Here is a 12,771-nt window from a genome sequence, read left to right on the forward strand (position 1 = left end):
TAAAGCCTGCCGAGGCTGTCACATGAAAGTAGAATGACTTTTTACACAAACATGACTCCATAACAAAGTATCTATAAGCATTTATAGATTTCTTTTCTACTTCACATTGTAAATTTCAGGCCTTGTTGTATTGTTATGTCAGTAGTTATCTTTAATTAGGTATTATGCTAAATTTAAATTCTGAAGTTTAAATATTTACTACTTTTTTTTGTTGCCAGTGATATTTGTGGCTTAAATTATAAAACTGCGATTATATGTATTTAGATTAGTGGAATTATTTTTGCTTTTTGTGCATCATTCCCTATTTTAATAGACAGATTTATTTATCTTTCTAAAGGCAAAAGAAAGCTGGGACTGATTTATGTTTCCAGTATCAAAGTTTTTGATATGTTCTAGGTGTTAGCTCTTACGCTATTTTGCAAAAACCCCTCTTGATTATGTGAAATGAGGGCTGCTTTATCTTTCATGTTTTTATTTAAATAACCATGCTGACTTGATATTGGGCATTGATCAGCCCTCACCCCCCCATCCGTCCAATAGTTGTCAGATGCTTGATGTCTAATATGCTCCTTTATTAAAACACACAAAACTAATGGCTTCATAATTAAAAGACTGATCTTTTGTTAGGACAATAAAGTGTAAACTCGCTTTCAGGCAGATAAATATTCTCATCTTTATTGAATGAAGCTACTGTTTTCTCCTTAGGTTTAAATTATTAAATACTCCCACGTTGGCTAAGTGTTGTACATTTTCCTAAAGCCCTCCAGAAGTTCACTCAGCAGACAATCACGTCTTGATTGCAGTGGTTTAAGGTGGATCGGGCAGCTTAGTTTTGATCCGAGTGAGTTCACTTGGCTACCAGGACGGCTGTCCAGAAGAGACCTGTTGATGTGTCTGTACAGCTGTTACCGTGGGAATGACTTTTTTCTTAGATTGTCTCTTAAATTAGTCTTTTCATCTAAAACGTAGTATTTCAGAAACATTTGCTAATTGCACAGCAGGAATGCTATGCCATTTTTAGCACGAACGGCAATTTCTGAATTGCTCCTAGATATAATCTATGCTAGCTGAGACTTGAAAGAAATCACTGAGGAAAAAGAGTTTTCTCTCCTGCTAAGATTAATTTATGAAATGATTCAAAACAGTTTTAGACCGCAGTTGAACATGATTATGAATATAAATGTGTCATTGATGTAACTGATGTTTTTAGTCATACACATAACTGTGTGATGATGTATATAACTTCATTATATAAACACTGTGGTTCCAGACTCTTTAGGTCAACAGTAAGTACTTAACGCATTGCTCTGCCCTTGTGAAAATTTCTGTACCTTCCACGTTGTATTAGAAAATGGCATCCCAGGAGATTTTGATGTGCAGTTTGCAAGTCTGTAAGTTTCATTGTAATCGTAGTGTTGAAGGTCAGCTACCGTATATCAGCTATCATATAAAGAATATGCAGGTAGCTGTCTTCCTGAAAATTGGTCTGCAATTTACGTATTTTTATATTTTATCATTTCTTATACTTCGAGGGAAGTAAATACCGGAGATTAAAGTAGGTTTTTGTGTGTGTGTGAAGTCATACCTGTACATGGTTTGCTTGTTCACTCGATCTTTGTAAAACTACCTAGATGTCCACATTCAGAAAGCGTGGCTGTCATGTTTTATTGTTTACCATTTCATAAATACAAGGTTAACACCACTTTTCCATAAGATTTTCTGAGTTGATATGAAGAGATACATTTGTATATCTATATTAACTGACTTACTAACATTGGGAAGGTTTTGCTGTCTCATTTGGTGTGCGTGTAAAGATTTATAGAAGATGAGAGTGGGAACCTGGAAAATTGCATGCAAGAAAATAAGAAACTTTTAGAGGACACTTAACATAGTTGAAAGTTCTAATTGTCTTTTTTTTCAGTTTATTTTAAATATAATTTGGGGTAACCTTAGCTCTTTTTTGTGATTTAGTTATTGGAAAGCCATTGTCAAAATTAATGTATTGTGACTCAGGGCATGTTTTCACTGTTTGATGGAAATACAGTTAGATATTATGTTGATTTTAGTTATTTAATTAAGATATGAAAGATTTTCCTTGAAGAGATTATGTTAATTTTTTCTTTTTCTTTTTAGGTTTTGTATGAACAATTCAAGTTTTTCTTGAATCTCTATTTTCTGGTAGTATCCTGCTCACAGTTTGTGCCAGCATTGAAAATAGGCTATCTCTACACCTACTGGGCTCCTCTGGTAAAAAGAAAAGATTTTTGAAATTAAGTGAAATTATTAAGTATTTAAAATATAGCTTTAAGAGTGGAGATGGTTAAAAGATAAATCAATCGTATTTTTAAAATGTGATATGTTGCTGTGTGTCACTGAACTTTTGTTACAAGGTTTCACAGGAGTGTGAGGGCAGCGTGCGGCGCTAGGTTGGCTGGAGAAGCTACAGAGCACCTTTGCTGGTGGGGCTGGGCGTTCTGTCGGACCCTAGGGTGGCAGCTGTGTGTCCCCAGCCCCGCTGCCCCGTACCGGAGGAGCTCTTGGGAGAGATGGGGCGGGCCTGTGCGAGTCTGCCCAGCGCCTCTGACATCCTGACGGGTGGGGAGCTTTTCCCTCTGCCTGATGGCGACAGTTCTGAAGCATCTCAGTGAAGTCTGGCAGCCGCTGGTTGACAGCTTGGGGCGTGACATTTTTGGGAAGGCAAATGATGTTTGTCATTGAATATTTCCATCTCAAACATGCTATCTTGATAGTTTTATACTGTTTGCAGATAGTTTTCATTGCTTTTCAGTTTACAGAGGTAAGAGGTATGTCTCCTTCCTTCTTTTCACCTAGAAGCGGGTACTGCTCCCTTTGGTGTGCTCCCTCCTGGGCAGATCACCAGTGTGATCTGGGCAAGAAAACATGGCGAGTGAGATGATTCCTGTAGCGAGGGAGCAGGGCAGTGCTCAGGTTTCCCGCCCTCAGAACTGGAGATCGGAGCCCTGTGCTCTCCAGTTGATCTGTTCTGCTTCGTGCAGCCCTGCTGCCTCTGAGGCTGTGCTTTCAGGTGCGGCAGGAGGGCTGGAAGCGGGGGTAAGTTTAAGTCCCTCTCCGGTTCCTGTTCACGTAGACTTTAGGGTGGCGTGGGTCTGAGCAATGAAAGCAACTTATGTGTAATCTAGATACAAAATTACTGAATAAATGGATACCTTTTCCACTTGTTGTATTTGCCAGATCAACAGAGACATTGGTGCTGATGATGTGAAGCTGTGATTCTCATCCACTGTTGTGTAAACATAAATCTATACAGCCTTTTTTTGGAGGATAGTTTGGAAATATATATAAAATGCCTTATAAATGGATTCAGCGTTTCTATTTGAGGAATTTATCTTAAAGCAATAATGATCAGTCATAGAGTCTAAAGAATGTCTTTACTAATGTCTATTATTATTCTTTTTAAAAAGTATTTATTTATTTGTTTGTTTATTTATTTATTTATTTATGGCTGAGTTGGGTCTTTGTTGCTGCGCGCGGGCTTTCTCTAGTTATGGCAAGCTGGGGCCACTCTTCCTTGCAGGTGCGCGGGCTTCTCATTGTGGTGGCTTCTCTTGTTGAAGAGCACAGGCTTTAGGCGTGTGGGCTCAGTAGTTGCGGCTCGCGGGCTCTAGAGCGCAGACTCAGTAGTTGCGGCGCAGGGGCTTAATCGCTCCGCAGCACGTGGGATCTTCTCCGACCAGGTCTCGGACCCATGTCCCCTGCATTGGCAGGCGGATTCTTAACCAGTGTGCCACCAGGGAAGCCCTATTATTCTTGATGACAAAATTATTTGAAAAGTCAAATGTCTAACTGGATTGTTTAACTGTGCTTTATGCCATGCATTGTTGGAATACTGTGCTACTGTGTACCTTTGAAAATGATGTTTAGAAAAAGTATTTAATAACACTGAAGGTGTACATATTAGAAAAATGGGGAAAAATGGGTTAAAATATGTATGGAATGAAATACACAATTCTTTGATCAGCCCCCACTGAGTTCGTTTGTGTCCAGCACTAGTGAAAGCAGTGTTGATTCAATTGTGAATAAGACAAACCCTGTCCTAATAGAGCTTATATTCTGGGGGAGAAAGACAATTTAAATGATCCGTCATGCCAGGAAGCCTGCCATGAAGCCGTGAAGCCGAAAATGTAAAGCAGGATATGGGGGTAGAGAATGACCGGGTTATTTTAATAGGGTGGCTAAGGAAGTCGCCTTTGTTGGGGTGGCATTTGACGACATCTGGATGATAGGAGGGAGTGAGTGGGCCGTGTGCAGAGCAGGTGTTGCAGGCAGAGGGCACAGTAGTTGCACAAGGTCTGGACGCCCTGGAGTGTGTGGACGTGCAACTCTGGTGGGAAGGGGGCCCGGAGGGGCGGTGGGCGCTCAGATTTCATCCTGAATAGGATAGGGGCGTGTGTCTGTGTGTTGCATATGTCACACGAGGGAGAACACTGAAGCTTACACCACAGTTTTAAAAGTTGATTTTCAAGCCACACAGCCATGGAGAGGGAACATAGGTGACTTTTCCTTCTTTCTTTTCTCTCACTTTTCTTCTCATTGGAGGTAACCTCTATTCTGAATTTGAGATTAAATTGCTGTGTATCTCTTAATAATTTTGCTACTTATGTTTGTATTTTTAAAACAAGATGCACTGTTTTGGCATGCTTTAAAAATTCTATGTAACATTTGTCTTGCTCTAAGTATCCTTTTGTAACATGCTTTTTTGACTTTACATTGATTTATAAAATTGACCCATGTGGACACACATATCTAGTTCCTTCGTTTTTCACTTCTCTAAAATATTCCATTGTGTGAATGTATCACAATTGATTTGTCCATCCTCTTGGGAAAGGAGACTTTTAGGTTGTTTCTAATTGTTCTCAGTTACAGACTGCTGCACGATCAGTCGAATTGTGTGTTATTCCTTACACACTTGTGCCAGAAATTCTGTAGGCTGTATGTGCCCTCCTTAAAAGTGCTGTTTATTTTGTCCATTTTCTAATAAAGCAGTCTAGCATTACAGAAATTTTAGAACATAGAAAATATACTTGCTAATGCTGAAAACACAAACTTATTTATGGTTTTCATGTGTTTATTTCTAGCCCCTATTTTCTATTCCTAGCAGTATTTACCATTTAAATAGTATTTTCTACCTTGGGTTAAATTAATTTTAACTCAAACAATGAGTATCTGAGAACACAAATTCTTCTTAAAAATCTGAAGTAAAATATATTCATTTGTATCTTGCTTTTGTCTCTGGCCTTTTTAACTCTGATTTAACTAGCTTTTAACCAAAGAAAATGTTCTATTTTGATGGATTCTTTTCGAAGAATTCAGTGTTATCTGTTCACAGATTGACCTTGTTGGCCAGGCTTGGACTGAGTGCACAGCATACATGGGCCTCTCTAGTTTCTCTGTTCTCTAGCGAGAGCTCATTTCCAGTTCTAGATTGGATTTTAGGTCCTTTAACTTGAATTCTCAGGTTTTTTGAAGTACTTTATCATTTTTTTTTGACATGAGAAATAAACTTTATTATATTTAGATAAATACCTCAGTACGAACCTCAGTATCCACATAAGGGGACCATTATTCTGCTGTGATTATGTGTTCCTGCTCCAGAGAGCAGAGAAAAGCCCCTCCCCTTCTTCGATTCGGGCGGGGCTCGACACGCGGGCGGGCGCTCCCCTGCTCCGCTCTGCTGGCCGCCACACCCTCAGACCTGGGTTCCCACCCTTCCCTCTGCTCCTGGGTTTGGCAGCAGCCACAGGTGACGCCTCTTCTCAGAAAACACATAATGAAGGTTTGTTAGTATCTTTGCTTGCACTTTTTATCTGCATTTTAACCTTTGACTTGGCAAGAATCTCACAAAGTTGATGTGCGCATTGGGCTCACTTTTGAATCCACGAAGCTGACTTAGGGTATATTGGTTCTTTGATCCAAACTCACCTCACAACACCTTTTAAATTTTTGAAAATTTAGATACTATCTGTAGAAGATCTTTTTTATTAATCTGGGCAAAGTTAAAGAACCTTTAAACTAAATCTAAAATATGCATGTGTATTTTTTTTTTTTTTTCTTTACCAAGGGAAGTATTCTTGATTTCTTCCTAAGCCCTTGTTCTTTCTACGCCTGTGTATCTTACCCTGTCCCATCCCAGGGCCTAGAAGAGCAGGGATCTTCATATACACATTGAAGCTTTTGACATCTTTTCTCTGCTTGCACTCTAAGGTTCTATAAGTTGCCCAAAAGAGGAATCAGTTAGCATTTGCAGTTTTCTCCTAGCCAAAAACCTGCCAGTGAAGCATAAAAAATCTTAAAGCTGGTGATTATGAAGTCTTATGTCTGATGTCCACTCATTTTAAAGAAAACAAGTTAATGCAAACTTAATCCCTCTGCTCTCTATCTAAAATTAGGATGTTTCTGAAAACAGTGATAGCTTAATTAATAATCTGTCTATTTCAATTACTCCTGGCAGTGTTGTTTACTGGCTTCAGGTCTGAACTAATTTCTGTTATATTTTGTTGTATAATAGGAAGAGTAAACTGAAAATAAGTGATTTCATTACATTGTATCAGAATGAATATTACCCTTCATACTGTTCAGATTTCAGAACACTTCTTCAAGGCAAAGCTGCTGTAATCAGAGTAACAAAATGGGTTGTAATGCTTCTATCAAAATTAATAAGGTGGAGTAGATCTATCCATACAAAAGGTTTTTAGAAAAAGAATATACGGATTTTTAATCTGTACATCTTCCATATAAAATATCTTCCTGGTGCTCTGTTAATACATAACTGGAAACCAGACAGGCTGTGTAGGTTGGAAATCAGTCCTGTGGGGGACTCTGATTTTCAGTCTGATTTTAAAATCCTTCCTTCTATCCACCCTTTCTTGTGAGTGTCTCTGTGAATTGGAGGTGTGGGCAAAGTATGAAAAGGAGAAAACAAAATCAATCATTTGGAATCCTGCCATCCAGAGACAACCACTGTTTACATGAACTTTGTGACCCTGACTGAGTTACTTTTTCTTTTTGTATTTCAGTTTCCTTATTTGTAAGTTAGAGCTAAAAGTACACGTCTCCTAAGGTTTTTGTGACATTTAAAAGGTAATTCATTTAAAATATGTAGGAGTGTCTGGCATATAATAATCCCTCAAAGGTAAACTGATGTGGTAACATAATAAAATCTTTTTTCTCTTTGCTAAATTATATATTGTTTTGACACTCACTCCATATGGTTCCTGGGTTATATGGAGAAATAGAAAAGAATCCCACTTTGTGATGTAAGATTTCATCACGGGCTGTGGACAGGCCATGCGAGATATTCTTGTCATCAGTGCTGATGCACCAGTGCTGTTGATTCTGGGGGACAGCATGTCACTGTGACCCTATTGTGTGCAGTTTTGGTTTTTCTGGGTAGCAGTGCTGTAGCCGACATCTCTGACCTGGTTGGTGCTGAGGTCATGGGCAGGCCCAGCTGCTCCTGCAGGAGACTTGTGTATCCACATCTTCCCTAAACCACCCATCTGTTATGAGCCCAGACCTCTTCTGAGGTCTTAACCTCAGAAGATGTAAACTTGAAAGGTAGAGGCCCATTGGTTGTAACTCCAGTGGTCAAGAAGGAGATGGTGGCATCAGCTTGCCTTTCCTTTGATCTGTTTTATGTTCCTAGGCTGGTCACTGGGCATCTTCTCAGAATATATGTGCTAGAGGTGGGCATGACGGTGTGGGAGGGACCCCTCTTGGCTGTTTCTGGCCCTACCCGTCTATTATGTATCCAGAGGAACCTTAGACTTGGAATGAGGCCTGGAGCAGCTTAGAGCTGTCAGTAGTCCTTGCCTGTGACCGGGACTCTGCTTCCTCTTAGGGGTGTTGAACTCGTCTTTAGAAGTTGGGACCTGCCCCTCTTTGGCGCGTCTTCTCTGATGATATCACATGAGAAGGGGCAGCTTGCGCTCACTCCTGGGGTTCTTAGGGGCACTGGGAACTAGCACAGTTGTTGTGGTTTATAAACTTAATAGATTCAGAGGTAAATTTTGCTGTCTTTAAGCTGTAGGTTTAAAGGGTAAAAGTTAGATTCATCTGGGGAGTTTAAATACCATTTGTATGTCGGGGTGGGGGAGGGGGTCAGTTCCCTGGAGATTAGAGGTAAAGGTACATATTTCAGGTAGGGCCTGAGCACATCTGTGTTGCAAACAGTTGTCTGAGTGATTCTGATATGCCTGTCTGATAGAAAGCACTTCTTTAAAAATACTGTCTTCATTGTATAAATGAAGCATTCCTGACACTCACTCTCCTCTTGTCTCTCAAGGTGAGTCAGTCACAGGTAGAGTTTTAAGGAATTACTTCCACACCGTCACATGAGTCTGTAACCGTAAATATTCTCCTACACGAGAGTGGCTGCATAGAACTGTATTTTTTGGATTCATAGATGCATATTTTTCATGTTACTGAAATTGTGACTTATAAACGGTTTATGTATTTAAAGTGATATTGTCTTCCCACCAGGACTGTTACTAAATTAATAATGATGTATCTTTTTTTTCAAAATAAATCTATCTATCTATTTATTTATTTATTTTTGGCTGTGTTGGGTCTTTGTTACTGCGCACGGGCTTTCTGTACTTGTGGTGAGCAGGGTCTAGTCTTCGTTGCGGCGCGCGGGCTTCTCCTTGCAGTGGCTTCTCTTGTTGCAGAGCACAGGCTCTAGGCACGGGGGCTTCAGTAGTTGTGGCACGCGAGCTCAGTACTTGTGGCACATGGACTTAGTCGCTCCATGGCATGTGGGATCTTCCTGGACCAGGGCTTGAACCTGTGTCCCCTGCATTAGCAGTGAGATTCTTAACCACTGTGCCACCAGGGAAGTCCCAATAATGATGTATCTTAAAATCAACAGCATCTTTGAATTAGGGAAATAAAATATTTCATCATATAGAGTATCATAAATTTCTTATTTGGACTTTCAGGTTTCCATTTTTTTCATATTCAGTGCTGGGATCCTTGGTTTTATTTTATTTTTTTCTTTAGGCTAAGTTTCTAGAAGTGAAGCTGCTTGGTTAATATGTGTATAAATTTTAAGGCTTTTGATAATACTAAATTTCTTAAAGCTAATGTTTTTGATATTTGATGCTCTTATTTTATTTTATTTTTGTCTTACCTTTGCTAACCCTAGCTCTAATAAAATGATGAATTTGCATTCAAGATAAGAGTACTTCTCTGCCCCCAACTAATAGTTTCTTTGACGACCACTTTATTTCATCACTGCTTTGTCATGACAAGTCACCAGCTTTGGAGAGGCTGGCCATTTGTCCCTAGAGCACATACTTCCCTCTAGTATGGAGATTCTTGGTCATAATGTAGAAATCTCTCTTGTTCTTAAAATTTTGTACTTTGCACAGCTAACATACTTTTAATGGTAAAAGACTGGATGCTTCCCCCTAAGGTCAGCAGCAAGACAAAGATGGCTACTCCCACTGTTTCCATTCAACATTTTATTGAAGGTAAAATGAATAGTGCAGTTAGGCAAGAAAAAGAAATAGGAGGCATCTAGATAGAAAAGAAGAAAAGCTATCTGTCTCTATTCGCAGATGGCATGATCTTGTATATAGGAAAATCTAAGGAATCCATGCACACACAAAAATATTGGGACAAGTTAGTGAGCCGTAGGGTACAAGATAAATATACAAAAATCATTTGTATTTCTACACACTAGCAATGATCATCTGAAAATGGAATTAGGATAACAATTCTGTTTATAACAGCATCAAAAAGGAAAAAAAGGAATAGATTTAGCTAAAGTGCATATCAAAAACTATAAAACATTTTTGAAAAAAATTAAGATATAAGTAAATGGAAAGTCGTCTCATGTTCAAGAATTGAAAGACTTAGTATTACAATGACAGGACTCTCCAAACTGATCTACAGATTCAGCGCAACCCGAATCAAAATCCCATTTGGCTTCTTTTGCAGGCATTGACAAGCTGATGCTAAAATTCATGCAACAACGGAAGGGTCCCAGGGTAGCCAAAACAACCTAGAAAAGTAGATCAAAGTCGTAGGACTCATGCTTCCCCATTTTGAAACTTCTTACAGAGCTGTAGTAATCAAGAGAATGTGGTACTGGCAGAAGGATAGGTATGTAGATCAAAGGATACAATAAACATTTATGACAAATGGATTTTCAACAAGGTACCAAGACGGTTCAATGGAGAAAGAGTAGTCTCCAACAGATGGTGCTGGGACGTTTGGACAGCATGTGGGAGGGAATGAAGTTGGACCCCTACCATAGCATACACAAACCGTCACTTAAAATGGATCATAGACCTAAATGAAGCTGAAACTGTAGGACTCCTAGAAGAAAGCATGGAAGTAAATCTTTGTGATCTTGGACACTAAGAGCCCAAGGGACAAGAGAAAAAACTTGAGTAAGTTGGACTTCTTCAAAACTAAAAACTTTTGTGCATCAGAGGACAGCATCAAGAAAGTACAACGATAACCCAGAGTGGGAGAAAGTGTTTGTAACATCGTATTTGTAGGTCACATATTTGACAAGCACTTGTATGCAGAATGATGTAAAGGGCTCTTCCAGCTTAACAACTAAAAGATAAGTTGACCCAGTTATAAAGTGGGTGTAGGATCTGAATTAACATTTCTCCAAAGAAGATATACACATGGGCAATAAACACATGAAAATTGGTGTCATCGCTTTAGAAAACAGTTTGGCTGTTGTCAGGAAGCTAAACGTCGAGGTTACCGAATCACCCGTAATAGGCAAATCCACAGAGATGGAAGGTAGATTAGTGGTTTCCAGGGCGGGGACCGGAGGGGGAATGGGGGCTGGTTGCTCTTGGGGTTTCTTTTGGGGGTGATTAAATAAATAAATAATATGCTCTAGATGGTGGTGATAGAGGCACAGCTCTGTAAATAAACTAAACAAGTGACGTGCGTGCTTTAAAAGCATTTTAAGGTATGTGAATTAATCTCAACAAAACTGTTACTAAAAGAAAAATGTGTGTTAAAGGTCCTGCTACGTGAGGGTCACCCTGCCCATCGTCAGCTGTCCTCAGGCGGTGATGGCAAATCCCTGGCACGTGCCGTGCCTGCCTTCCTCTCTGTGGGTGGGGCCCACCAGCAACTGCTGTTCACGGCTTCTCTTTATGATTCCAAGAGTAGCTTTGGAATACTTCTTAAAATAGTGCTTTTAGCAGCCACTGGAAAGACACTGGCAAAGACCGGATGGGAGGCGTCATGCTGTTGCAGGAGACTGCTGATAGTGTCCTGGCGTTGGAGGATAAAGGCGGCACTGAGTGGGCCACGAGGCTAGAGGTCTGTCCTTAAGGCTGTGCTTTAGCGAAGGAGCGTGAACAGCGGGGACTGTTGAGGTTTCAGGCAGTGAATTGCTGGGGCCCATCCCTGGAGAAGGATTTTGCCACATACTTGTCAAATTTATATTGCAGAAGATACTTTGGGAACTGTGTGGAGGGATGACTTTGAGGGGAGTGAGGCTGGAGGGCGGGAGGCTGGCCCAGTAGTGATGGTGGCCGTGAGAACCAAGGGGGCCTGGGCCAGGCTCCCACATCACCGCTGAGAGTGGTCTAGGCCTCAGGCGTGCTGGGAAGCACAGTCAGCAGGTGGTGATCCGTGATGACACTGAGAGTCAGAGAGCAGTAGTGATGCTGCTTACTGGTGGTGCCTGTACCATGAACGTCAAGACTGAAGGCTACTGAGTGAGTGGAGAACTGGGCCGTGTGCACTGAGCCTGGAGCCTCACACCAGCCTTCAGGCACAACTGCTTAAAGAGGACTGCACTTCTGAACACAAGAAACATTCTCCAGAGGCCTACTTACTTTAGCCTATTGGTTAGACAGAAAAAAACCTATGCAGAGCTGATTCACTTTGCTGTACGGTAGAAACTAATACGACATTATAAATCAACTGTATTCCAATAAAAATTAATTAAAAATATATAAAACAATAAAAGCGGGATGGTGGACTTCCCTGGTGGCGCAGCGGTTAAGAATCCGCCTGCCAATGCAGGGGACACGGGTTCGAGCCCTTGTCCGGGAAGATGCCACATGCCATGGAGCAACTAAGCCCGTGCACCACAACTACTGAGCCTGCACTCTAGAGCCCACGAGCCACAACTGCTGAGCCCGCATGCCACAACTACTGAAGCCCGCACACCTAGAGCCCATGCTCTGCAACAAGAGAGGCCACTGCAATGAGAAGCCTGCGCATCACAATGAAGAGTAGCCCCTGCTCGCTGCAACTAGAGAAAGCCCGCGCAGCAACGAAGACCCAACGCAGCCATAAGTAAATAAATTAGTTAATTAAATTAAAAATAAATAAATAAAAGCAGGGATGGCAAACCATGGGCCAAATCTGGACCTCCCTCTGTTTTGTACAGCCTGAAAGCTAAGAGTGGTTTTTAAACTTTCAATGTTTGAAAAGCATCAAAAGCAGAATAATATGCTATGACATATAAAAATTATATAAAATTTAAATTTCCGTGTCAATAAACAAAGGTGTTCTTTTAATTCAAAAAAAACCAAAAACAATAAACCTGGAATAAGAGATTATTGTACTTTCAGTGGAAATTCATCCAGTGTTGTGTAATTTACATGGTACGCTGGAGCATGTTTGTCATTAAAATGAAGCCTACTGAAGAGGTCTCTCTTTAATCATAGGGAACTTGACTTGAAGAATATTCTTGTATTGTGTGTCAGAAAATACATATGTAGCCTTTAAAAAAGATGGACG

The 12,771-nt window shown here is 40.4% G+C and overlaps 1 protein-coding gene across 5 annotated transcripts in view; it reads left to right on the forward strand.

The window, feature by feature from the left end:
• The window catches only part of ATP9B (ATPase phospholipid transporting 9B (putative)), a 217,807-nt gene that overhangs the window by 23,127 nt on the left and 181,909 nt on the right, over window positions 1-12,771 (forward strand). For 4 of the 5 annotated variants that reach the window (XM_060029250.1, XM_060029254.1, XM_060029251.1 and 1 more), the window contains exon 4: window positions 2,134-2,247. The exons of the other annotated variant lie outside the window; for it this stretch is intronic. In XM_060029250.1, the coding sequence (XP_059885233.1) occupies window positions 2,134-2,247 (114 nt within the window). The remainder of the gene's footprint in view (window positions 1-2,133; window positions 2,248-12,771) is intronic. 5 annotated transcript variants of the gene reach the window in all.

This window comes from Delphinus delphis, chromosome 13 (assembly GCF_949987515.2).
Source record: "Delphinus delphis chromosome 13, mDelDel1.2, whole genome shotgun sequence".
NCBI classification, from domain to species: domain Eukaryota; kingdom Metazoa; phylum Chordata; class Mammalia; order Artiodactyla; family Delphinidae; genus Delphinus; species Delphinus delphis.